Source organism: Phocoena phocoena, chromosome 15, assembly GCF_963924675.1.
Source record: "Phocoena phocoena chromosome 15, mPhoPho1.1, whole genome shotgun sequence".
In the NCBI taxonomy this organism is placed as follows: domain Eukaryota; kingdom Metazoa; phylum Chordata; class Mammalia; order Artiodactyla; family Phocoenidae; genus Phocoena; species Phocoena phocoena.
In genome coordinates this window covers 37,690,246-37,718,234 of record NC_089233.1, presented here as the reverse complement: position 1 = coordinate 37,718,234, position 27,989 = coordinate 37,690,246, and the positions used below count along the sequence as shown (strand labels likewise).

The 27,989-nt window shown below is 52.2% G+C and overlaps 1 protein-coding gene and 1 non-coding gene across 2 annotated transcripts in view; one reads left to right on the top strand and one right to left on the bottom strand.

The window, feature by feature from the left end:
• The window catches only part of LMF1 (lipase maturation factor 1), a 92,984-nt gene that overhangs the window by 41,200 nt on the left and 23,795 nt on the right, over positions 1-27,989 (bottom strand). Inside the window, exon 3 of the mRNA XM_065892306.1 lies at positions 17,175-17,185. Within this exon, the coding sequence (XP_065748378.1) occupies positions 17,175-17,185 (11 nt within the window). The remainder of the gene's footprint in view (positions 1-17,174; positions 17,186-27,989) is intronic.
• Positions 11,328-11,400, top strand: TRNAG-UCC (transfer RNA glycine (anticodon UCC)). The gene has a single exon. It is a non-coding gene; the product is annotated as a tRNA-Gly (tRNA).

The following is a 27,989-nucleotide window of genomic DNA, read 5'->3' as shown; positions in this document are numbered from 1 at the left end:
GGAAAACTCTTGCTGGTGTTTAGAAATAGCCGACCGCTGTCCAGCACGTCACGGGGAACATGCGTATCTCTCTGTTCCCCACCTGGACGGGGCGCCTGGTGATTGTGTGCACCTGTCCAGCGAGGTCAAGAGCCCCGCCCAGCCTGCTCACACCTTATATCCACCTCACACCCCCTCCTGCAGTCACCACGGTGCACCGGGCCTTGCCCAGGTGCACCAACCCCTTCCGGACATAAGAACCACCTGGCAGAGCTGCCCTTGCCCTAAGGGGACAGACTGGCGCCTGTCCTCAGGGCCCAGGAGATACTAATGCTGCCCTGCCCCAGAGGGGCAGCCATGCTCCTGTTCACCTCCCCAACCTCAGCCCCCCTCGTGCCGGGCCTGCCTCCCGTGCCCCCTACAAGGACCCGCTCAGAGCCACGTCTGCCCAGGAATCCTCCAGAACCGGCGTGAGCTGGGCAGGTCTCTTGGGACAGGACCCTGTCTGTCCGGCTTCCTGGTCACTTCTCACATATTTGAGGATCTAAGCCAGAGATCAGATGGTAAATGGAACACATCTTCTAGCAAGAAGACGTTTTTGAAAGACCTGGTTAAATGCTTCACGCTTTAAGTAAAATCATTTTCAATTGCACGCTCTCAATTAGGAAGCGCTTAGCAAATTGCCAGTCTGTGTTTTACGGATGTCCTTGGGCGCTGCAGGGAACGGGAAGTGACCTGTGTGACCCACACAGCGACCCTCCTCCCACTGCACTTTGTCACGGTGCTGGTTCATACTTGGTTGCTGTGGCAACCAGACTTCATAGCCCCAGGTGTCCCCTGCTGCTCAGATCCACACAGGTGTCACCAGCTAGCCTGAAAACAAAATCCATAGTAATGACCTTAGCTGGCTTTACTGGTTTGGGATAAATATGAGAATGCTTCCTGTCAACGGAAATGAGACTTGGCAACAGAGATTTTCCAGGATTAACATATTCAAAATATTTAACATATATCTGGCTGAAGGGCACAATGCCTTACCATTTCTTTGTCTTTTGTTTCCTGTGCATGAAAACTAGCTGATGGGACTTCCCTGGTGGTCCAGTGGTAAAGAATCCACCTTACAATGCAGGGGACGTGGGTTCGATCCCTGGTCAGGGAACTAAGATCCCACATGCCACGGGTAAACTAAGCCCGCGTGCCACAACTGTTGAGCTTGTGTACCTCAGAGCCTGCATGCTGCAAACTACAGAGCCCATGCACCCTGGAGCCTGTGCGTCACAACTAGAGAGAGAAAACCTGCACGCCATGTCTAGAGAAGAGGAAAAAAACCCTGTATGCAACAACTAGAGAAGAGAAAACCTGCACGCCACCACTAGAGAGAAGCCCGTGCACCACAACGAAGATCCTGCATGCCACAATGAAAGATCCTGCGTGCTACAACTAAGACCCAATGCAGCCAAAAATAAATAAATCTTAAAAAAAAAAAAAAAAAGGTAAAGAAAATTAGCTGAAGCTCATCTCAAAGTGCCTTGTGAGACCCCTCACGAGATGCCAGGCAGTGCTTTCTCGGGGTTGCTCAAGACGAGGGGAGGTTCTGACCTGCCTCCTGCCTGTGCGGCCCAGGCCCACTAGCCATGTGGGGCTGCTGAGCTTGAAACGTGGTTGGCGGTGGTCGGGCAGACCTGCTCTCTGTCAGCCCAGGAGGCACGTGTGTCCACAGGTCCTGTGCGGAGCGGCCACGCCCACCCAGCACCACAGCAGGGCGAGCTCCTGTCCCCTACCCCTGTGCCACGGAAGTGGGGTAACACTCACCCACATAATCCTGGAGGATGACCCACTCACCCACAGCTCTCAAGAGCTTCCCCACACTGATGGACATGGTTCCTGGCGTCCTCCTCGCTGCCCATGGGCAGGCCCTGTCACCTGAGGGAGGAGAGGCCAGTGTGTCCACGCTCGTCAGAAATAACAGGGAGGGTCAGCTCCTCTGGAAAGGAGGGAATCACATACACTTCTCCACCTGGCAGGCGCCCAGGGTAGAGGTCAGGGCAGAGGTCGGGCCAGCCCCAAGGCCTCTGCCCCACGTGGACACCGTCTCCGCTGGGGCCATGGCAGGGGACACACCAGCCTTCTTCCTGCCTCTACTTGTCCATGACTCTCGGACGCTCGCTGTCTCTGGCCCTCCGTGAGGTCAGCGTGACGGGCAGCTCCTGGGCCCAGAGGCCGGGATGGCTGATGATGGCAGGGAGCCTCACAGACCCTCTCTGGGTGGCACGTACACCCACGGAATGAGGAGGGGAGGGAGGGCGTCTCGGCCACAGAACCAGGACCCAGTGGGCTCCGCCAGCTGCCACAATCTTGCTCAGGGGTCATTTGCAAGGGAGCCTGGTGGTGGTTCAGGGACTCGGGGAGGGGCAGTGACAGCTTCCAGCATCATGTCCTCGATGCCATTAGAAGAGATTTCCTTTCTTCTAGAAGGATCAGTGTACGGCAGAGGGTCAGGTTTCAGGTAAGTCAGCTGATGCAAGTCATCATGGGAAAACACCACAGGTGACCCACAGAGAGACCCACAGGGAGAGAATGAAGCTGACCAGGGCCCCCCTGACTGCCTCACCTGTTCCTCTGCTCTGCCCAGGGGTCTCCTCCCTTGCTGGCGGCCCAGGTGCGTCAAGTCCCTGTCCCCAGTGCCCATCCCTATGGCCCTTTGGTCAGGTCTCTGCTCAGATACACCTTCCCTGGATGTAACACACACCTGGGCCTCAGTCCATCCCGGCACTGCCTAGCCTGCAACACTCACCCCACCACACACTGCTCATCTCAATTATTTCCATTCTCCACTCATTCTGCACCCAGAACACAAGCTCCAAGCAGACAAAGTAAAGCAACCATAGTAAGAATTCTTAAGAACATAAACGAAAATATGACCGATCATAAGACATAAACAGACGAGAGAACTTGGAAGAGAAACAGAACGATAAAAAAGAACAAACATTCTAGAACTGAAAAATATCTGAAATTAAAATTTTACCAGATGAGCTTAATAGCAGATTGGATGACAGAGAATGAAAAGGTGGTGAAGGGACTTCCCTGGTGGCGCAGTGGTTGAGAGTCTGCCTGCCGATGCAGGGGACACGGGTTCGTGCCCTGGTCCGGGAAGATCCCACATGCCGCGGAGCGGCTGGACCCGTGAGCCATGGCCGCTGAGCCTGCACGTCTGGAGCCTGTGCTCCGCAACGGGAGAGGCCACAACAGTGAGAGGCCTGCGTACAGCAAAAAAAAAAAAAAAAAAAAAAAAAAGAAAAGCTCTAACATATATGTAATTGGAATCTTAGGAGAGGAGAGAGAAATGGGGCATAAAAAACTTTAAAAAAATACTGGCAAAAATTAGCCAAGTTTGGTAAAAGACATAAACTACAGCCTCAAAAACCTCAGGGAATCATAAGCAGGATAATGCCACATGCAGGCACATCGCAGTCAAACTGCTGCAAACCAAAGACAAAACCTCCAAAGCAGTCAGAGAAAAGAAAGACATTATGCTCAGAGAACTGACAAGAGGAACAGCAGCCGAGTTCTCGTCAGCAACAACAGAGATGAGAAGACGGTGAACTGAGTGCAGAGTCTTGCACCTGACGGAACTGTCTGTTCCGAGAGTAGAGCCAAGAATCCAGAAGCTTTTCAGACAGCAAGAGACTCAAACTGCTTGCATGAGGACAATGTTGAGCACAGTCAAAAATTTAAAGGGGAAATAAAGCAGTATAGGTGTGGAGGGAGGAATCACTACCTCCACCAGGAGGATCTATCAGGCCCTCTGTCCAAGCAAGGAGAGATGGAAAGCCATGCATCATCACACACTATGCTTAGAAGGCACTCAGTAAAAACAGGCCATTCTCTCTAGGACATAAATCAAAGAGGTAAGATTGTGACTTAAGTGCCTTACATTAATAACAATAAACAGAAAAAATACTACCCATCCTTATAAAAAACATTATAGCCTATAAATGAGAAAGCAGGTGAAATTTTTCTATTAACTAAGATATGCTTTCATTTCAGGAATTTTAATTTCACTTGCCAGATATGCAGAATCCTCCAGCTGTCATTCACATAGCTAACCATGCCCTTCCCCATCAGCCACTGAAACCAAGGATCTCTTGTGTGGAAAGGACAGGGCATGAGGGTTTTGAGGAGAGATACTAACTGAGCAGGTCCTTTGGAAAGTTAGGCGAGGAGCTTGGCATGAAGCAAACCTTCCCTCCTCATGAGGAGCATCTGGTGCAAACAGACAAAAAGTCCTGTAAGTTCTCACATGGACTCAATCTTAGAACAGAATAGATTCAGTGTTTTTCTTAAGTGGGAGCGGTGACTAGTTGGGGGCATGAGGGAACTTTCTGAGGTGATGGTAATTTTCTATATCTTGATGGGAGTCTAGATTACACAGGTGTATGCATTTGTCAGAACTAACAATGTCCACTTATGATCTGCACATTTCATTGTTTGTGAATTCTTCAAGACAAAACCCTGAAGGTGCACTGAGCTCTTGTTAACGACCTTCCCACTGAGTCTTTAGTATTTAGGGGCAGGACACTGACAACTGACATTTACTCTGGATTGCATCAAAATACATGAAGGGTTGGTGGTGGATAGAAAGATGAACATATGAGCTACCACCACCACCACAACAAAAACTAGTAAAATATAAACTGTAGAATCTAGGTGGTCCATAGATGGGTTTTTTACTATACAATTCAACTTTTTTTGTATGCTTGAAATTTTTCATAAATGATTTTAAAAGTCTATTCAACACTGTAGTGGAGTTCTTAGGCACTGCAAAAATGAGAAAAAGAAATAAAAGTTTAAGGCCTGAAGTGGAAAAAAATATGATTGCCTATATAGAAATAAAAAAACCAAGAGAATCTACAGCAAACGAGCTCAACTACTGAGTGGTGGTAACAGAGTGACTGGAAATGACATTAAAAGGAATTCTCTGCTGGACTTCCCCAGCAGCACAGTGGTTAAGAATCCGCCTGCCGATGCAGGGGACACGGGTTCAATCCCCGGTCCGGGAAGATCCCACATGCCGTGGAGCAGCTAAGCCCCTGCGCCACAACTACTGAGCCTGCGCTCCAGACACCGTGCGCCTAGAGTCTGTGCTCCGCAACAAGAGAAGCCACTGCAATAAGAAGCCCATGCACTGCAACAAAGAGTAGCCTCTGCTTGCGGCAACTAGAGAAAGCCTGCACGCAGCAACGACGACCCAACGCAGCCAAAAGAAAAGAAAAGGGAATCCTCTGGGGTGCTTGGGAACGAAGTTCTTCTGAAAATTAAGTAAAGGAAAGGGTGAAGGGTTTATTCTGATATCCCCAGAGAAACTGCATTTAGAGCAACCAGAGAGTTGATGAGGGAAAGTTACTTTGATTAAAAAAAATCCCCAATAACAAATGTAAACAGAACAACAGAATTAGAAGATTGCCAGCTTGCAGGCCCTAGCGGATGAATCCAGGCAATGAACACCGAGGCTGCTGGGGCCCAGCAGTGCGGCTGGTGGAGAACTTTCTAATGACAGATCAGGCTGGGAAGGCCTGACCCCAGCAATCTCACCATTGCAGAGAGAGATGGGAAAGGCAGGCTGTGCCTCCTGATTGGCGGCAACAGAAAGTCCCAGCACCCAAGAAGCATCTTTGCCAGAAGCAAAGCTGACTGATGCGGCCTGGAGCTCTCCTATCAGCTCACAGTGAGGGCGGGGGGCCTGGCACTCCCAGACCGAGAAACACCTTGTCCGGGAGCATAAAGGAGGAGCCTCTGGAGAGGCAATAAGGGCACATCAATGAAATGTGTCAGATCCCTATTTGGACAGAATGTAGAAAGGACATTATTTAGGAGACAACCAGGAACATTGGAATGCTGACTACATATTTGATAGAACTCGTCCTAAGCTTTCAGGTGTGATGCTGGTATTGTAGTCACATTGTTTTAAAAGACCCCATCTCTCAGAGGTGTATAACAAGGTATTTCTAAATGCAATAACGCAACGCCTACGGTTTACTTTAAATAGCAGAGTGGAAGGGGTCACCCACACATGGAAGACAGGCACGTCTTGGGCAGTGAAGCGTCTGAGACGCTTGCTGGGGCTCACAAGGCCACTCTGTTTAGTTTCAGATTTGTTTGATGTTTTTCATATTCAAAAATTAAAGAAACGTTTAAAACTGATCACTGGCATTCTCTCTGAGTGCAAGCAAATTGCGAAATGTTTATATATATATATATATATATATATATATATATATATATATATATATATATATATATGGGCTGCATCAGGTCTTTGTTGCTGCATGCGGGCTTCCTCTAGTTTCAGCAAGCAGGGGCTACTCTTTGTAGCGGTGCGTGGGCTTCTCACTGCAGTGGCTTCTCTTGTTGTGGAGCATGGGCTCTAGGCATGTGGGCTTCAGCAGTTGCAGCGTGCAGGCACTAGGGGGCAGGGGCTTCAGTAGTTGCGGTGCACGGGCTCAGTAGTTGTGGCTCGTGGGCTCTAGAGCACAGGCTCAGTAGTTGTGATGCATGGCTTAGTTGCTCCACAGCATGCGAGATCTTCCCGGACCAGGGATTGAACCCGAGTCCCCTGCATTGGCAGGCAGACTCTTAACCACTGCGCCACCAGCAAAGTCCCTGCAATGCTATTTTTACACTGCCATTTGTTCTAGAAGCCAAACTTACAGTGAGTATGGGAATAAGTCTTTAAAATTCCCAGCAGAATGAACACTCACTTTACAGAACAGCTGCAAGTCATCATCTTGGGAGCTGCAGTAGTGAGTCTGATCAAATTATTCAGGTGTAACTCTAAAAACAAAACTTTTTTCCAGAACAAAACAGGAGGTGTGTTTTTCAGAGTGACTGATTTCCCCAAGGAGGCTAAGAGCTAGAGGCTGAAATGGGACTGATGGAGCTTCTTTGAATGTGTTCCCCCCCACTCCGAGGTTGTCCAATTGCAGCCCGAGGTGGGAGTAAGGTGGAAGCAGAGCCACGTGCCCTGCACGCTGAACTGCTCATGCCCTGGGCTCTTCCCACACAGAGCGAGGCCTTATGAGGGCCTGAGGGAAGAAAACTAGGACCCAGGATTCTGTGCAGACGGCCATGTTCTCTAAGAAAACTGTAGGGCTTTGCTCCAGTTCAGTGTTCAGGAAAGAAAGAAGGGGCACCCACCCAGGGCCTCCTGTTCCCAAACCAGAGAGCTGGCCATGCCCCATCCACAGCGCACCTGCTGGCTACCTGCAAATCCCCTGACATTTCTCAGCTGTTATTTTCATTGGGATTTTGACAAAATTGCTGATTTTGGTACAATCCAAAAGGGGAAAAAAGGAAGAGAGCTGTCGGTTACTGAAGATGAGCCAAATGTTCAATGGTGTCAACTGTCCCAAATCTGGGTCCTGAACCAAGTGGTGGTGGCGGGGGCAAGGTTTCACCAGTGAAAACCGCTTAACAGTGCTTAAGCTGAAAGGCTGATGCTTACCACACTGTCCTGCGTAAACAGACCAGGGTGAGACCCACTCTCTCCATCCTGGAACAGTGCTTTTCACCAAATTAAAGCCTGGGACGCGCTGACGTAGTAAGACCTTCACGTAAGCCTCTCAACAAAACCACACACGCACGCTCGGAACGCAGGAAGAAGGGGGCCCGGACCATGGAGACTCCAGAAGGTCCGAGGCCTGGAGAGGTCCGCTGCGTGACGAGAATCAGGTTTTGTTTCCTGTGTCACTGCTTTCATCCCTCAAGACTCCTGCCTTTCTTGAGGCAGATCAAAGAGCTCTTCCTCAGATGAAAGGAGATTTCTTGCCATCAAAAAATACAAAACCCAAGACACAGCACAAAGGCGACGGGCAGAAGGATATTGAACTAGCCAGGCCCCAATGAAGTGCCAAGTGCCTGGCGAGGGCCCAGTGACACCCCTGCCCCACGTTCTGCAGACCCACCCAAGCACTCGGCACAGAAGATGAAGAGGTCAGGTCAGAAGCTCTTTGTACCCACACTCCTCCTCCTGCTCAGCCTCCACGTCCGCAGCTGGGTGTCCTTGAAGCTCAGACCTCGAGACCGTCACGTCCCACCCTGCCTGCTCGACACCACCTCACAGATGGGCCCTCCTTTAAGGACTGTCTCCATGACCATATGTGGGATCCAGGCATCCCTGGCCAGTGCCTCCTGCTGGGCAGCGGTGCAGAGAGCAGGTCAACCTTGGGCCTGGCCAGACACAGGTCCCTACTTGGTGGCTTGACCCCCTACTATCCCCCAAGCCCCGAAGACCTCCACCCTCCCAAATCCCAGCACGTTGGGTCCCTGCCCCCAACCCAGACAGGGCCTGAACCTTGCCTGTAACCCGCTTCCGCCTAGCTGAGACCTCAACCCAGGGAAGGAATCGCCTTCCCACAAGGCAAGTCCCGCAGCCTCAGGAGCCCTGTCGTGAACACAGGCTCCACGTGCCCTGGCCCAGCTCACGTCCTTTCACCTTTGATTTCCTTTATTAAAACTAACTTGTTAAAACTAACATATTAAAAACAAACAAACAAAAAAACCCCCAAAAAACTAACGTATTTATCCTTAACTGAAAGCAAAAATGTTTAGTGAAGATAAATCAGAACCAGAGAGAAGAAGGAAGTGACCTGCTCACCCAGAGGTAAATCTGGTTAACCCCTTGGTCATGGATTTCAAAACAGATCTGCTAGATTTTTTCAGAGACAAAATGGAATACAGGACACACTGCTTAACACATCATAAACACGGCTTCATTCGTTAAACAGCACTGTGGCCACTGAATTCTATCATGCAGTAACCCAGAGCAGAGATGCACATTACTTAACCAGCTCCCCACCTAAGCCTCTGACACACCTCCGTTTCCAGCCCCAACACAGTGAGGAGCCCTGTCCCAGCCTGCCCGTACCTTCCTGGTCCTGCAGTAGGAACCCTGAGGGGAGCAGGCTGCTGGCAGGCGCATAACTGTGCTCCAGGGAGGTCACAGCAACTCACTTGCCCCGTGGTACCCAGCCCCCAACTCCCAACCTGTCCAGTCTTGAGAAAACACCAGACAAGCCCAATTTTGTCTACAGTCCAGCTGTGGTGGCCAGCGCTGGGTCAGTAAGATGTCTACGGGGGGCTGGGCGAAGTGCCCCTGGGCTCTGAACCGACTTGGAAGCTACGTCGAGATCTTTTTCAAGGTGCTGTTGACACATTTCACCAGGACAAGCTGCCTGAAGAAGACAGACTCAGGGACTCTGCCTCAGACCACCTGGGAACAATGCGTGGCCGTGGCCGCTGCCCATCCTGCCGCTGCCCGGGCCCAGGCCAAGGAGAGCAGAGCCAGGCAGCCCATGGCCCTCGCTGTGCGGCTGCCGTTGCTGGGGGGAACTGACTGTGGAGGTTCTGCTCAGTGCTCTCCCGGGTCCGCACCAAGGCCAAGAGCATGGGCTGATGCCCGAGGAGGCCCCATGAGCCTCTCTACCCGCAATCGCCCAGGCACCAGGGCGCACACACACTCGTTTCACAGACAATCAAAGGAAACAAGGACTCGGGTTTCTCAATGTGCGTGTGCACCACCAGCATGGCCTCCTGAGTGGGTGCCCGGAGCCGGCGTAAGGCTTCCCTCCAGGGGGCTGACCACCTGCCCGCCCCCGTGCCAAGTTGGGGGACCCAGAGTCCCCATCCCACATGCGGGCTCCGAGCTGTGATCAAGTTCCTCTTGGGACTAGGTCTGCACACTGCAGGGAGGGGCACCAGTGCACAAGAAGATCCACGTCAGGAGTGGCAGGGATTTGGGCCAGGGAAGGACAAGGCCGGGGCAGCGGCTGGAGGAGCCCCCGGGGATGTGCAGGATGCCGGCGGCAGGGGAGCACGCAGCTCCAGGGGCCATGTCCCACAGCAGGAACAGCCCGTACGGAGGCCCATAAGGGTCAGTGGACATCACACAAATTTTACCCCTGAATCCTGTTTGTATGTCAATCTTCTAAATGCTCAAAAGACAGGCATTGAGGCTGCAAACAAATAGAAAACCCTGTCAAATGGACATTAATCTGAGATCAGCCAACATGTCCGTAATAAGTACAGGATCCTTCTTTAAAAGAGGTATAACATTCTTGGTAAGAGAAGGACACAGCCATCAAGAACAGATTTGTCTGACACACTTGGGAGCCATTAATGGTACTAAAGCTGCATCGGTGTCTGTCTCCATTCAATGAACCCACATGGACAAGAGCTGCTATTGTAACAGCAACAAAGCATGGTTTCCTCGTTTAAAATTTCTGTTTTAAAATATCAAAGCATTTACAAAAGAAACTGGCACACAGCTGCTGCTCCAGAGCTAACCTAACAATGCCTCTCCCTGTTACTGTGCTGCCAAAGGTCAGGCTTGCCGACGCTGTGTTCCTCCGGCACCCGACAATGGGGCACTGCAGCCAGGAAGCTCCAGGGACACACACCAGACTCTGGAGGTTCCAGGCCAGCCAGTGGCTGCGATGGTGTCCAGTGAGACCAAGAGCCCTTCTCTGGCTCCTCAGTGCTTTTCAGGATTCAGGACACACAGGTGTTTACCTGGAAAGGAAGCAGCACTGGGGCAAGGTGAATAAAATCAGCTTGTTCACCTTGCCTCAGACAGGTGACTATTAATGCTGGAGAAGTAAAGAGAAGGACCCATCTCGCCAGATGCTTTTAGCTGTTTTATATAAATGTGATCAAGGAAAGGGCTTAAAAATGATCCTCCCTGAGAATACTGCTCCAGAACACAATGGGGAGGAAGGCAGTGGAGACATGGATGCACCTCTGGCCTTACCCCCAGCACAACAAGGCACCTGCCCTGTGAACCACAAGGATCCCAGAGATGGGGAGAGGGACCAGTCAGTCAGTGGTACCTAATCTGGCAGAGTTAACCTGCCCACCATCTCCAAATCCAAGGCCTCAATAGCATGCACTCCAGGTGGTAACAGCACCCAAGGAGAAATCTCTGTGAAGGGGGAGAAAGCACTGATAGATTATCTAATGTGTCTGATTCAGTAAAAAAAAAAAAAACAGTTATCAGGAGGGGTCAAGCAGTTGTGCTGTTGTATTTGGAACAAACTGCTGAATGAAACATGATCAGAGATGAAAAACAAAGCAAACCAAAAAAAGAAGAGGCAACTAGGGAATTCCCTGGCGGTCCAGTGGTTAGGATTCCATGCTTTCACTGCCCGGGTTTAATCTCTGGTCGGGGAACTGAGATCCTGAAGCCCTGTGGCATGGCCAAAAAAAAAAAAACGAAGGAAAAAGTGTTGTTTTTTTTTTTTTAAAAAGAAGAGGCAACCATTAACTCCAGGAAAAACAAAGAGTTATTAGGGAATTCCCTGGTGGTCCAGTGGTTAAGACTCTGTGCTTCCACTGCAGGGGGCCCAGGTTCGATCCCTGGTTGGGGAACTAAGATCCCGTAAGCTGCGCAGCTCCCCCAAAAACAGTTATTAGAGGGACTTACCTGCTGGCACAGTGGTTAAGAATCCACCTGCCAGTGCAGGGGACACGGGTTCAAGCCCTGGTCCAGGAAGATCCCACGTGCTGCGGAGCAACTAAGCCTGTGCACTGCAACTACTGAGCCTGTGCTCTAGAGCCCGCGAGCCACAACTACTGAGCCCACGTGCCACAACTACTGAAGCCCGCGTGCCTACAGCCTGTGCTCTGCAACTAGAGAAAAGCCTGCGCGCAGCAACGAAGACCCAACGCAGCCAAAAAAAAAAAAGTTATTAGAAAAAAATCATTATACGTCTCTACCAGCTCAGCAATCAACAATATTACATAGTTGCAATAATGTAAAGACTGAATATTAATTTAATAAAAATTACATTTGTGACAGCTGAACTGAGATAGGGGAAGAGCATTAGAAGTGTGAGAGAGTAATAACAGGAAGTACACGGATAATGTCTAGAGGTGATACAGTAAGAATAATCTATATAAACATGTTAGTCAGAACTGCTTGAGGAGATGAAGGAGTTACCCTGAGAACAGGATGGGGTGAGTGCAGGTAAAAGAAGGTAAGCTGTTTTTGTTAGAAGTTGTGTAATACAACTTGAATTTCTAATCCACTCTCATGTCTAACTTAAAAAAAAAAAATTAAAAGAACAATTGGGTTTCCCTGCTGGCACAGTGGTTAAGAATCCGCCTGCCAATGCAGGGGACATAGGTTCGAGCCCTGGTCCGGGAAGATCCCACATGCCGTGGAGCAACTAAGCCTGTGTGCCACAACTACTGAGCCTGCGCTCTAGAGCCCGCGAGCCACAACTACCGAAGCCCACGCACCTAGAGCCTGTGCTCTGCAACAAGAGAAGCCACCACGGTGAGAAGCCTGCGCACTGCAACAAAGAGTAGCCCCCGCTTGCTGCAACTAGAGAAAGCCAGTACACAGCAATGAAGACCCAATGCAGCCAAAAATAAATAAATAAAAATTTTAAAAAAAGCACAATCTTTAGGCCATGTTATCTGGCCGTAGTGTAATAAAATCAGAAATTGACTAACAAAAGATAACCTATAAAACCTTAAGCATTTGACACTCTCCTCTAAACAGCACTTGGGACAAAGGGGCATCAGCATCTGAAGGTTATAAAACTACACTGTCTGCCACTGTCGGGGACACTGGGGTCAGCTGCCAGGGTGGCCAGGGACACATTCAGAGGGGAGTGATCACCCCTCTCCATATTTTCATTTGCAGGTAAGGAGAATGGACAATTAATGAGTTAATCAACTCAAGATCTTAGAAAATATTAAACCCCTTCCTCCCAGAAGGAGGAAGCAACCTGTAAAAAGTAAAATTTAATGAGCCAGAACACATTTTTTAAAAATCTGATAAATAAAGCCAGTTCTTTGAAAGGACCCATATGGCTACTGTGATGTGGGGGGAGGGAGGAGCCAAACACGCACTTGGCATCACAGGAGAGTCGAGGCAGCACCACGGGTGGGGGAGTGGTGAGGCCAGGGCGTGAGCAGGAGGGCGGATGGCCAGCAGGCAGACCCTGGGCTGCAGGACTAACAGCAAGTCTCTGGAAAATGGGTGGTGATGAACCTGCCTTCAATGGCCAGGGTGCCGGCACCCAGGAGCCTCCACAGTCAACTGCAATGCTATCATTATTAATTATACTGTGAACTGAAAAGGTAATACTAGTCCAACATCTACACAATTTAATAAAAATAAAAGGTTATTTAGAATATTCCAGACAAAACACCCCCAAAAGGATGCAGGACTGGAAATATGAATCACAGCCACAAAATGCTTCTTTGGTATTCTAGAATTCTGCACATTCTGTTTTAGAAGCAGAAACGGGTACTAGATGGGAAAAATTTAGAACAAGCCAAGTGTTAATAATCATGTGAACAAGAAAAAAGTCTTTAAAATATATTTTCTTTTAGGTTCCACTAAGTAATTTTCACTGGATATTACCAAGTGAAAAAAAGAGAAGGGCAGAAATGCATATACCATGGCCCACCTGGTCTGTGCTTGTGTGCAGATCCAAGCAGACTCCAGGGTAAGGAAGGCATGACCAGGTAGGTGGTTACTGTGGGGATGGCACCTTCAGTCTCCCCCGGCTCTAGCCCCTCACCTGCTGCTCCTTCCCCTCCAGCAATGGACAGTGACCACTGGGCAGCACGTCTCCTGCACTGCATTCCCCATGACCGGGAGGGGGATGGAGAGGAAAGAGCAAGGCCACACTGGCCCACACCAAGGAGGAGACTCAGACCAGAGGGGGCAGGCGGGTGCCGGGAGCCCCCAGCAGGGAGGGTCACCAAGGGCCACTCACAGTGAGAATACTAATGGCACCTGTTACCCTCACTTTGGAAATGACTACCTTTGCTGGGTCACATGGCGGCTCTGAGAGTCACCTGATCCAGGCTCTCTGTCCTTTTTAAGAAGGACACGACAAGACATGAGATCAAGACTGACACTGCCTAGCAGAGCTCACATTCCAGGGGTAGGTTGGAGGGCCGGGAAGGGGTCAGCAGGGACAGGCTCCCCGGAAGGGTCTGCAGCCTGGTGAGCTCACAGGACAGGGCGGCCGCGGCTGCCTCTGATTACGGGAATAATTTAATCACAAGAAACTGCTTTATTGGACATGGGGCTGGAGGGAGAACTAGACGAACCATGAATTAAAGTGGAGGATATGAGAACCAGGCGAATCTTGGAGCCGGGGCCGGTGAGGGTCTGGAAACGGTTTGGTGGCCCTGCTGTGGTCAAGGCAGCTCTAAGCTACGAGGCTGGCTAATCGCTTCCTGCAGGCAGGCTCCACTCCAGCACCAATGGGTTTTAATAAAAACTTCCAATTGGGCCAGTAAACCCCTCATTAAGCTGTTTTCAAAGCATGAATTTAAGAGAGGTAAAGGTCACAGGGAGCATTTAATTTGCAACGGCTGCCGGGAGGTGCTGCTGTGACAGGGGACGTGGGGTCTGGGGGTGCAGGCCGCGTAAACATCTGACCTGCCCTCGGCCTGCCTGGAAACAGACTCAACACACAGGAGTGAGGGTGGCCCACTCGGCAAGAGCACAGCAGAGCAAGGCACCAAAGGTATGGTGGCAGGTGACATACCTAAACATGGCCTGTCTGCTCGCGTCCTGCCCGCAGCCCAGGCTCTCCACGCCCCGCACAGGAGGCACGGCCCCACTACACAGCAGCTCCGCTGCCAGACACCTTCCTGCCTAGGATGCTGCTTGCCTGCCCCGCCTCCCCGGCCTCACCCGCACGGGCCTCCGCAGCCTGGGCGTGTTTATTTTAAATGCTGCGATCCACTCCGTGCACCTGCCGAGAGGACCTGGTGTGCTCCCGGCTCACATGGCACACACAATCCGAGTGGTCAGCCCTCACCGTCTCTGTTGTGGTCCTGTTCCCTGACCCTGCAGTTCGAGGCGGGACCCCAACACTTGCCCAGTCCCAAGGAAGACAGTGCACTAGCTGACACAGTTTTCACGTTAGGCTAAATCAAAAATTCATCCACTGAGCTTCTCAATAAAACCAAGGATCCCTAAATGTCCAATTCTTGGCCTGATGAGCCTACAGTAAAACAGTGAACACTTATCCTCAAAAGGAACATCCCGGGCATGGAGTCTTTCGGAATCCTTCCTTAAAATTCCTTCTTCCCCCTCCCTCCCCACCAGAGTTGAGAAATAGGGAAATATGTCCCTTAAGAGAAAACTCCTAAGGAGTGAATCAAACGCACTTATGTTGTGCCTGTCAGGACAGCAAGGCTCCTGACAGATGAATCTCAGTGCTGAAAAGTGGAGACAGGGATGAAGGTGCCTGGAGGTCACTTGCCTGGAGGTCACCTGCTGGGAGGTCATCCCTGAAGGTCACCTGCCAGGAGGTCACCACCTGGAGGCACCATCTGCACACACTGAGGTTCCTCAAGATAAAATCAAATCAAAGAAGTTACAAAACATTCACTCCCAAGGCCTCAGGAGCCATGAAAGAAGGAGTGAGGCCTCAGGAAAGCACTAGCATCCCCATGTCTGTCTGTCTGTCTGTCTGCCTGGGCGTGAGGACCCTGGTAGATGGCCAAGAGCCGGAGCCGAGGAGATCCTGACCTGGGCTTGGCCAGCGTGCATCACCCATCCTCCAGTGGGTTGGCCTGTCCCTCTGGCGCTCTCGCCTGCCCAGGCCTGGGAGGGGCCTCCCTCTGAGTGTGGACTCTGCAGAAGCACTTGGAGGGAACCACAGGTCAGCCCGGAGAAAACGACTGAGGTGACCCTTCACTCACCCTGACCTGAGCACATGCGGGCAGAGGGGAGTCCCTTCCTGGAGCCTCCCTCCCTATGGCCCCGCCTGGAGCCCCACAGGACTCAGCCTTGGGCCAAGAGCAGCCTCGTCCAGGGGGAAAAGACCAGAAAGCCCTTCCTGGAAGCCTCAGCTAAGCCAGGACTGCCAGATTCCTGCAGAGTTTTCAAATGCACAGGGACCAGCATGAAGTTCGAAAAAGGCTCCCAGCCCCAAGCTCGCAAATATCAAAAAAGCACACTTCCTGCAGGGGAGCAGGAAACAGGCCGCACTTACAGGGCACAGAATTTTAGATCTATTTTTTGAAGTAAAAGTTCCAACACTAGTGGCCTCCAAAGTGCACAGCAGAGAGTGCATGGTGGTGGGCACCACGGTCTCCTGTGTTCACACGGCCTCTCCTCACCCAGAGTCCCCTCGAACAGAACTGAAAACAAACGCTATGCACTGCTTTGCCTCTTGTTGATGTAATAACTGTGAGACAGTCAAGGAATCCCGTCTCCAGCTCCTGGTCTAGGCCACAAGCTCCAAGTCACCCGTCATACTTGTCACAAGGAGGCCCTGCACGGCTGGTAAGGGAATGACCTTTAAGGAATGAAGCGCGAAGACAGTGACCTCTGATGCAGGGGGCATGCGCCTCAGAGGCCAGGTGGAGACGGTGAGGGGGGCAGCCCTGGACCCCAACTGCCTACCGTGCATGGAGGGAGAGGTCAGCATGGGAGCAGGAGGGGCGGGAGGGCACTGGGCTCCCATCCCACCCGACATGGATCTTGGTGCCCCGGGGAACCCCTGCTTCTGCTTCCTGAGCCTGGGAGGACCCTTTAGACGCATCAACTGCTGAACCCGCTATGTCCCCACGGCTGCTCAGAGGCCCCGGGGTCGAGACCAGCTGCGCGCTCAGCCTGCCTGATCACTCCCGGCCACGTGCCCAGAGCCCTGCGCCTCTACCGGCTCGGGAGCCTCTGGGGCTGTGCTGCTCACAGAGCACAGGTGGGACCTGAAGTCTCCCCACAGAGAACCAAGCAAAACCTGAGACTGTGGGGCACCCAGGAAACTTGCGCTGCATGGGGTGTCCCCGGGGATGCCTGGGAGTGGAGAGCAGGCCTGCAGGACACTGCAGTCCTCATGCCACAAGTCCCTCCATCACCAGAAGGGTACAACCAATGACAATGTGCTGGGACACCCCACTGGGTGCCCATCACCAGTATGAAAACAGATGTCAGCATATGAGGGCATGACAGACGGAGGCATGACAGTAGCATTAGTCCCCCATCTGGTGGAAGGCCGTGGGTGAGGATGCAGGTCAAGGGCAAATGGGTTATCAGAGAGAGACGGTGCAACCACAGAGAACGAGAGACGCCAACACGAGAAGCCAGGACACGTGTAAAGATACATACCCCAGATTACCTCTAACATGGTAGGCTATCCTAAGTGTCTGCCACTTACCAAATGAATACCTGAAAGACAGAAGGGGAAGAATGTATTAATTTAGGACGGCTTTACCAAAAACTTCTAATTTAAGCATCATTTCACCCCACTAAAGGAAGATTAACACAGTGTCTCCAAACAGAACGGGGACAAGTTACAGAGGTCACCACATTACTGAGGTATAAGGAAAAAGTGAGGGGAGACATGCACTCAGGTGACAGAGTAGAGGGGCAGCTGAGGGGATACCTGCCCTCAGGTGACTGAGTGGAGGAGACCTGTATTTGGGTGTCTGAGTGGAGGTGAAGGTTAGGGGAAAAGTCACCTCAGGTGTAAGAGTAGAGGTGAAGCTAAGGGGTGACCTATCCTGAGGAGTCTGAGTGGAGATGAAGCTGAGGGGAGACCTGGTCTCAGATGTTTGAGTGACATGAAGGTGCAGGGAGACCTGCCCTCAGGTGTCTGAGTGAAGGTGAAGGTGAGAGGAGACCTGACCTGAGGTTTCTGAGTGGAGATGAGGGTGAGAAGAGACCTGTCCTGAGGTATCTGAGTGGATATGAAGGTGAGTGGAGACCTGCCATCAGGTGACACAGTGGAGAGAAAGCTAAGGGGAGATACACCCTCAGGTTTCCAGGTGGAGATGAAGGTGACAGAGACCTTCCCTCTAAGGTCTAAGTGGAGGTAAAGGTGAGGGGAGAACCTCCTACAGGTGTCTGAGTGGATGTGAAAATGAGGGTAGACCTGTGCAGAGGTGTGCGAGTAGAGGTGAAGCTGAGGGAAGACCTGTCCTCAGGTCCCTGAGTGGAGGTAAAGCTGAGGGGTGACCTGCATTCAGGTGTCTGAGTGAAGATAAATGTCAAGGGAGACCTGTCCTAGGTCTCTTAGTAAAGATGAGGTGAAGGGAGACCTGCACTGAGGTTTCTGAGTGGAGGTGAAGCTGAGGGGGCACCTGCTCTCAGGCGTCTGAGTGGAGATAAAAATGAGGCGAGACCAGCCATCAGCTCTCTGAGTGGAGGTGAAGCTGAAGGGAGTCCTGCCCTGAAGTGTCTGAGCAAAGATGAAGTTGAGGGGAGACATGCTCTGAGGTGTGAGTGGAGGTGAAGCTGAGGGGAGACCTGTCCTAGTTTACTGAACTTGGGGTGCACACCTTAGGTACCCAGGTAACTGTCATTGACAGTAGTGTTTCCTATTTGCCCCATTGTACAATCACACTACAGGGCCACGCCCACAACAGGGTATCAATAAACATGTTTGGAAAAGTAAATGTAATACTGTTCACCCTTGAACAATTTGGCATTTAGGCGGGCTATTCTGCAGTGGAGGTTTTTTTTAGATCGGCCCTCTCACTGCAGGTTGAGTGGTTTCCTCATAGGTTTTAGTGAGAAACCTGTGTAGACGTGGACTCAACGCAATTCTGACCCATGCATTCAGAGGTCAACTGTACTTGGTTTTACTGCAGTTAATAATTTCCTTCAAACACCATGAAAATGTCCTACCCTAGAATCTTTAATTTCAAAGGACACCCCATCACCACGAGCACAGGTTATTAGAAAAGCAACCCTAAATGGAGGATGTGTCAGACATGCCTTCCCTGTGGAATCTGAGCGAGTTGGGGGTCTTCGCCCACAAGGGCTTCCAGGACACACCCCTGGGGAGCACAAACGTGTATGGACCCCAGGTCATGGAAAAGAACCCCACAATGTAACACAAGTGGCCCTGGCTGGAATCGCAGTGGCTCCAGAACACATTCCTCACACCTGTGAATCCTCTGCCCATCACTCTGTCCGAGTTAACACAACACCCAGCAGGAGGACCCGAGAATACAAGGGACACAACTGTCTCTAACTGACTCTGCAAGTGATCATGAGAGAAAGGAACAAGGCAGCGGTCCCAGCTACACCGTGGATGAGCCATGCAGCGCCTCCTCAGTGATGGCAGCTGCACAGGGAGGCCGCATAGGGTGACTCCATCTGTGTGAAGCAGCCGGAGCAGGCATGTCCGCACAGACAGGAAGCAAGAGTGGGTGCCAGGGGGTGAGGACGCAGGCCCAGGCTGATGAAATGTTTTAGAGGCAGATGGTGATTGTTCTTACACGTGTTAAATGGTTACATTTTATGGTTTGTAAATAAAGATGTTAAAAAAAAAAAGTTGTCTGATTAAGGAGGTGTGAATGAAACGATACGAAGTCTGAGATTTGCTGGAAGCTCCCAGTGAGGGGAGGGAAGGGCAGGGTGCGGGGTCGCGAGGAGGGCGCCCTGACTGCCTGTTTCCCACACAAAGCAATTTCCCACCTGAGAAGGCAGGACACAGACCCTGCAGGCCAGGCAATAAAGAACATGGTGAGGCCAGGGCCCTTCCTCACTGAGTAGGGGCGTTTTAACAATCCGACCCAGAGAGATGCTGGCTTCCTACAGGGAAAGCTGCACGGAGGAGTGAGGACAGAACGAGCATAGAACATGGGCCTGAGCGCTCTGCGTTACTCCCTCTGCTTCTGAGCAGGATTCTGAGCTTCCATAATAAAAACCTATAAACAGCCAGTGCACACACTGGCTAATGCGACAAATAAGTTTACCCAGTAAATTCTCCCAATAAACAACCTTGGTGAGCAGAGAAAAGGGAAGGGGCTGACTTTTTTTTTTTTGCGGTACACGGGCCTCTCACTGTTGTTGCCTCTCCCGTTGCGGAGCACAGGCTCCGGATGCGCAGGCTCAGTGGCCATGGCTCACGGGCCTAGCCGCTCCGGGGCACGTGGGATCTTCCCGCACTGGGGCAAGAATCCGTGTCCCCTGCATCAGCAGGCGGACTCTCAACCACTGCGCCACCAGGGAAGCCCAGGGCTGACTTTTAAAACCTCACAAACAATGGACGTTTTACATTTTCATCAGAACCAACTGGAAGAGACTGAAAGCTAACAGGACAGAGGAGGCCTGGCCCAGCTCCCACCCACAGCCTGGCCACCAGAACAGTGTCCCCGTGGATACCGGCAATGGGCTTGTGGCATCACTGCTGTCAAATTTGCTGAGGGCATTTGGAAATGCGTTCTCTCCTAACTTCACCTGTTTTGAATTTTAAATTTCAAGGCTGCTTGATATAAATTTTTAAATATAGGCAGTTATATCTAATCACATGAAAAGTTAAAAAGTATTCATTAGACTTTTACAGCTTTTATTATATTTTTAACAGCTGGAACTTATTTTAGAAGAGATGGCTGTCCACGGAACTACTTTGGGGGATGGTCTGTTGTTTTGTTCTTTAAAGAAACTCAAGTCCTCCCTGGTCTAAGAGTTCCAGATTTTGCTCCCAAATGGTCTGTATTAACGCCTTACCTCCAACTGTCTGTTAGTGACAGGCCTTCCCCCGTCAGAGGTGGCCCACAGCCCACCGACCACTCATCTCCACGGCAAGGAAGCCAGAGAACCAAGAAGGGAGGGGTGTGTGTGCCAGGCCTCCTCGCGCCCATGTCTGCAGCCCTAGGCCTTGAGCTACCCCAGCGACCTCTATGCAAGGCTCCTGTCTTACAGAAAGCCTCTGATTAGAAAACTAAAGCAGTTCCCAGTGATTTTTCACTTTGTAAGAAGGCATCATGGATAAATATTTTATTTTTATTTTATAAATTTTTAAAAAAGATTTATTTTATTTATTTATTTTTGGCTGTGTTGGGTCTTTGTTGCTGTGCACGGGCTTTCTCTAGTTGCAGTGAGCAGGGGCTACTCTTCGTTGTGGTGCACGGGCTTCTCATTGCGGTGGCTTCTCTTGTTGCAGAGCACAGGCTCTAGGTGCCTGGGCTTCAGGAGTTGTGGCTCGCGGGCTCTGGAGCGCAGGCTCAGTAGTTGTGGCGCACGGGCTTAGTTGTTCCGCAGCATGTGTGATCTTCCCGGACCAGGGCACGAACCCATGTCCCCTGCAGTGGCAGGCGGATTCTTAACCACTGCGCCACCAGGGAAGCCCTGGATAAATATTTTAGATTGCTCTCCCCTGGCTGTGGAGGGGCAGCTGTGAATTTGTAGAATTCTCCCACTTTCTTGCCTGGCACAGAGCGCTTCTCGAAGGCCCACTCAGGAAGCAGGTGGATGGGAATTCATGATAAAGCATGGTCTTCCAAGCCGTGCCCATGAGTGCTGCGTGGAGACGGCTGAACAGAAGCAGGGCAGGACAGAAAGGCCAGAGGGGGTGAAGCAGTGGCCCGACCGATGCAGCCAATGGGTGACTGCCCCCCCCCCCCGCCCCCAGTCCAGGAACATGGTCTGTCTTGGGACCCGCCACGTCTTGGCACCGTCTGAGAGAGCAGAGAAGGCCCGTGTCAGTGTCCGATGACCGTGGGCAGCAGTGAGCCACTCCTTCGACAAGGACATGGGGCTTCCCCAGGGGACAGGGCCCTGCTGCACGGCCACACGGCACCATGAAATGGCACCATGTTGCTGCCCGGACCTCGCAAAACCGTAGCAGGAATTCATTTCTACACATCAAATCTATCTACACCCGTAAAAGCACCTGGGGCTACGGGCAGGGGCAGCCGTGGACATCAACTGCGTTTAAGGCCAAAATAAAGTTTTCATCCTCAACAGTCTGAAGGCGGCCGCTATGCAGGGGTCCCCTCCGCACCTCTGCAGCCCTCGGGCATCTGCTGCCGGCACTCTTTGAAGTTGATACTCTGTCCCTTCTGCCAGAGGAAAGTGCCAAGGCGGCTTCCTCTGCAGGAAGGGACCTCCGGAGCCCCCGACCTCGCTCCAAGTTTCTAGAGATAATCCTTTCTTCTTTGTGGGGGCCGGGAAGGTGGGAAGAGGAAAGGACGGCCACACGGCCATCCTTAAGAGCAACAAAGAAGCCCTTTAGGATTCCTGTCAAAGCAAAGCACAGATAACAGAACCAGAAATCCAACTTTTTGGGAAAGTTGATACTAACTGAAGAAACTGGAGAAGAAGGGACAACTCGGGCTTCCGATGCCATTTGAGCAGGACAGCACTGGGCTGGTCCGTCTTCCGTGAGGTCACTCGCATTTCACGCAACAACAGTCACTGAGCTGTGGCTCTGTCTCTCTTCAGTGTCACTGACCCCAAGATGTTTCAATGCCTAGAGCAAGAGGATGGGCACCCAGGGCACCAATAAACATGCTCCAGTCCACGGTGACTTGGCCAATGACTGAGTAAACACGGGGATGCCAGAGAGACCTGTGGGGAAGAGCCCACGTCACTGTGTGTGCCCCCCTCGAGGAGGGGCTGACACCACCCCCCCCTCCATGTGTGGGCTGCGCTGTGATGACCTCCAATGAGGACACGGTGGAGACTTGGGACAGTGGAGATGCCTGATAGGCATGACCTCGGCCAGAGGTCAGGGCAACGTCCGCAGACAGGTCGTGCTGAGGGCAGGGACTCCTGATCCGACGTGTCGACAACAGCACTTTACCTCTGGTCTTCCTCTCAAACCCATCACCATGACAACAATGAGAAAAACATCAGACAAATCCCGCCGGAGGGACATTCTACAAAACCCCTGATCGGTCCTCCTCAACACTGTCTAGGCGTCCAGAACAGGGGCGTCTGAGCCACGGTCCCAGCCCAAGGGGGCCCAAGGAGATGCGGCAACCAGATGTCTGTGGGGCCTGGATGGGGTCCCGGGATGGGAAGGACTGAGAAGAGGTGAATGAACAATAGTGTCAACACTGGCTTGTTAAGTGTGACAAATGCACCGTCTAATGTAGAGGATAATAACGGGAAACTGGGAGTGGGACGCACAGGAACTCTGCACTGCTTCTGCAGTAATTCAGTAGGTCTCAAACTCTTCTAAAAATGAAGTCTGTGAAATTAAGAAAAGTCGAGGTAGCTGGGCAGCAACAACATCTGCACCTGTCAGGAGAGCTGCCTCCAACCCCACAAACAGAACACACAGAACGGCCATCACCTCAAGGCCAGCCCAGCTCCCCTCCTGTGAGTGCAACACCCGGGGGCTCTGGCAACGGCCAAGGGAGGTGAACTCAAGTTCTGGCCAGAACAGGACAGACTCGCCCTGCATCTGATGTGCCTGGCCCAAAGCTCCTTGCTGCAGACCCAGCGCCTGGCCACCCCCCACCCCGTCCCGCCTGCCAGAGCTGCGCCCTCTGCCAGCAAGGCCTCCTCTATGAAACCCAGACATGGAACCAAGAGTGTCACGGAGCTGGCCCTGGCTGTCTGCCCTTCGGGGACGACTATGACTCCTGCTGTCACCCAGTCCCGGGGCACCATTAAATCAGAACCTACTCCCGCCACACTTGATTGAGACTCTGGGGGGGCGGTGTGTGATCCCAAAGCCATGTGGCGCGGCCACACCTGTGTCCTTGGAAACTCTGGGCCCCCCGGGCCGGCCTTGCACCTCTCCTGAGGGACCTGCTGGCCTGGTGGGCTTCTTACTGCCCGCTCTCGGGGGCAGCACTGTCCTCAGGGAGTTTCCCAAGTGTCCAGCCCCTGGGCGCCAAGCCTCTGCCTCACTTCCTGTCTTGAAGAACCGTCTGGTGTCGTCTCCTTCCCATGTCCAGAAGACACAACAGGTGTCAGGAAGGTGTACCCCTGCTGCCTGCTGCACCCTCTCTCAGAGTTTCTCAACCAACCCAGACAGAACAGAACCACAACCTAAGGAAACACCACGACGGCAGTGCATCTGCTCCTCCTTCTCCTCCCTCTGGCCAGTGAAGTCCAAGGACTCCTTCACCCACCCCGCAGCTCCGACCCACCTGGCCCGCTTTGTGAGTCTGTGGCACCTTGACCCTATGGGGCCCCCTCTTACGGGCCGTGGGAGTCGTTCCCTTCGGGCCGTGGGAGCCGTTCCCATTCCCTGAAAGGAGCCTGACAGTAGCCCTGGTCTAGAGGTAACAGGGCCCAGCTTCCAAGGCCTGAAAATCCAAAACCATGCCTGCCCTGCTCTTCAAGACGAGGTGGGGCAGGTGGGGAGGGCGGTTGTGGTCCTCGCCTTAGATCTGCCCACATGTGAAAGTACCGCCTTCTAACTGCCGGGCCTGGAACAGCAGATACCCAGAGGAAGCTGGCACGTGTCCCTGACAAACCACAGGGCGTGTGAGGAGCAGAGCTGACAGCCACTATGGACTCAAGGCCACACTGGTGCTGGCAGCAGAGGAAGGTTCCGGAGATACCCTGCAGGTGAAATCAGGAGGATGTGGAGGTTGGTGAAACATGGGGGAAGCAGGAAGACTCACAAACAAGTCCCAGATCTCCCCAGGATCCCACCTGGGGGACAGGCTGAGTGTGGACATGCTGATTTGTGGAGCTAGGGACACAGCTAAGCCAACAACACAGCCCAGGGTCTATGGGGCCAGGGCTGGGTCTCAGCATGGCCATGGCTGGCCCCAAGCCTACCCATGCACTGCGCTGCCTCCAGGGTGCAGCTCCAGGAGAGGACCCCAGAGAGCCGGACCCTCACCCAGGGGCAGACCACCCCAGCTGGCCCTGTCTTGGTTCCCTTGTTTCTGCTGCAAGGTGGGAACACTGTAATCCTGCTCTCCTTCCTGCCACCACTAGACAAGCAGTTGATAACACCAGTCTTTTCTGGCTCCTCTGAAAGTATCGCTTCCCGAGTCTGAGGACCTGGGTCATCACCCTACAAAGCACTAACTGTATGACTAAAGCCACTCGCCCCACAATGAAGATCTCTGACCACTGTCGCCATGAATTGGATTCATCAGGTTCCTGCTAGCCTCACCACGCATGTACTAGGACCATGTCAGGAAGGCGGGAGAAGGGCGGGCATGATCCCAGGATCCCAGAAGGAGCAGGCTGTCTGGAAGGCTGCCTGACTCCGCCCAAGATATCGACGTGGGGCCCCAGCAGCCTCACTTGGCAGCAACGCTGCATCCCATGTCTGCTGAGGACGTTCATTTCCAACGCTGGGACTTCATCACAGATGCCAGTTGGGGTCAGCAGGAGCAGAGGGGACACCCACTTAAGAGAAGGGAGTGGGCAATGCTTCAAGTGAAGCAGCGGCCATAGTGCACACAAGCCAGGCTGGGCAGGCGCCGAGCCACCACCATGGGACCCCAGGGCAGGGGCCTCGTTGCCGGCCAAGATGTGCCCCGTGCACCTGCCTGGTGCCTCCTTGCCCCATGTGGGCTTCCTGTCCCCACTGCAGGCCACCAGCTGGATGACACTTGAAAGACATCCAATCAACAGTGTCCATTATCTGAGGATCTCACCCCAAACAGATATCCTTTTCCCTCAACTTAGAATAAATGGGACGTGAAAGAACAGAGTGTGTCTAACTCTCATGCTGGGGCATCAAGAAAACGAAAGCCCAATTTCCATTTAAGGGGTCCTCACTCTCCCAGTAAGTTTCCAGCATCACTCTGACAACCTGGAAACTATCATCCATTAAGGAGCCCCGAGTCAAGGTGACCTGAGACACCTTCCAGATCGAGTGGCCTGCCCAGCCTCGCCTGGGGCCCCACACGTGGGCCACAGCAAGCAGCCTGCAGCTCCGCTGGGAACACAGATGTTCGGCATCAAGAATGTGGTAAATAATCCACTGGTCTCCACTGACAGGTTTTGTTTTGTTTTGTTTTGTTTTACATTTTTCACCTAAAACATCTCTTGTCATTTTTTATTAAAATAAATTTATTTTATCTTTGGCTGTGTTGGGTCTTTGTTGCTGCACGTGGGCTTTCTCTAGTTGCAGGGAGTTGGGGCTACTCTTCATTGCAGTGCACGGGCTTCTCATTGCAGTGGCTTCTCTTGTTGTGGAGCACAGGCTCTAGGTGCGTGTGCTTCAGTAGCTGTGGCTCGTGGGCTCTAGAGTGCAGGCTCAGTAGTTGTGGTGCATGGGCTTAACTGCTCCGTGGCATGTGGGATCTTCCCAGACCAGGGCTCGAACCCATGTCCTCTGCATTGGCAGGTGGATTCTTAACCACTGCACCACCAGGGAAGCCCTCATGTGTCATTTCTGAGAAAACAGTTATTTTATTTTCCTTGAGTGAGCTTAAATTAATTCAAATCACATTTTTAAACACATCCAAGTGGAAGGGAGCAGAACATCTTTTCCACTGAAAAAACACAAGACTCTATTTTTGGCCATGTGTACTCAGACCAGTTTTCAAAAATCTTCCTGACCAACACATTCTAGATGTGACTAGAAATTACTGTTTAAAATTGACAGTGGAGGGGCTTCCCTGGTGGCATGGTGGTTAAGAATCTGCATGCCAATGCAGGGGACACAGGTTCGAGCCCTGGTCTGGGAAGATCCCACATGCTGCCGAGCAAGTAAGCGCGTGTACCACAACCACTGAGCCTGCGCTCTAGAGCACACGAGCACAACTACTGAAGCTCGCACGCCTAGAGCTCGTGCTCCACAACAAGAAAAGCCACTGCAGTGAGAAGCCCACGCACCACAACGAAGAGTAGCCCACACTCGCCGCAACTAAAGAAAGCCCATGCACAGCAACAAAGACCCAACACAGCCAAAAATAAAATAAACAAATTTATTAAAAAACAAGACAAAACAAAACTGACAGTGGAGGGACTTCCCTGGTGGCACGGTGGTTAAGAATCTGCCTGCTGACGCATGGTACACAGGTTCAATCCCTGGTCTGGGAGGATTCCACATGCCACAGAGCAACTAAGCCCATGCGCCATAACTACTGAGCCTGTGCTCTAGAGCCCGTGAGCCACAACTACAGAGCCCGCGTGCCACAACCACTGAAGCCCATGCACCCTAGAGCCCACGTGCCGCAACTGCTGAAGCCCACATGCCTAAAGCCACTGCAATGAGAAGCCTGCGCACTGCAACAAAGTGTAGCCCCTGCTCGCCACCACTAGAGAAAGCCCATAAGCAGCAACGAAGACCCAATGCAGCCAAAAATAAATTAAAAGAAAAAAGAGGGCTTCCCTGGTGGTGCAGTGGTTGAGAGTCCACCTGCGATGCAGGGGACACGGGTTTGTGCCCCAGTCCGGGAAGATCCCACATGCCGCGGAGCGGCTGGGCCCGTGAGCCATGGCCACTGAGCCTGCGCGTCCGGAGCCTGCGCTCTGCAACGGGAGAGGCCACAACAGTGAGAGGCCCGCGTACCGCAAAGAAAAAAAAAAAAAGAAAAAAACCCCAAACTGACAGTGGATACAATTTTCCCGGTTGCTGGGCGAGGTACAGTATGGCCCGAGCCCCGTGTTACAGACAGGTGCAGCCTCTGAGCAGGACACTGGAGCCAGGCATTGCGCTCCCCCTCTCTGTAACTCCAGCTTTTAAAACGGGGCAAACATACCCAGAATTCTCCCTCCTCTGACATGCGCTAAATCACACGTGCCAAGAAACAGCAGCCTTTTAGACATCACAGACAACCCCAGCCAGAGTCCTCTTGTGCTGTAAACATCCACTGACCAGAGAGACTAGAGGCGGGCAGTGAATGCCTGTGGCCGCTGAGGAGGTCAGACAGCCTGAGGTGGCAGCACCCATGAGTCCCAGGTGGGGAGGAGCAGACAGGAATGAAGGACGCTTCCCTCGCCTCACAGCTGCCTGACGGGCACGAGGCACATTCCACCTACCAGGAGCCAGCCCCTATTTCTACCCTCACTGCTTGGGCCTTCAGAAAAGAAAATGCCATAAATCAGATGTAAATATCATTTGTCTAGGAACCCACACAGCTTCTGTATGGAACTGGACACAGGATGCACCACCACAGTACGATGTTGCCATCCACTTGGTGACCCCTGCAAAACCTGGTAACCGACGCCCATCGCTGTTTCTTCTGATCCACGCAGCCCACGCCACAACACCAGGGCATTGAAGTTTCCCAAAGTCTCTGAATAAATTCTGGCTCTGACTACGAGGGTGCTGGCTGGTCAATAGTTCAATATCAACATGAAGGCCCCG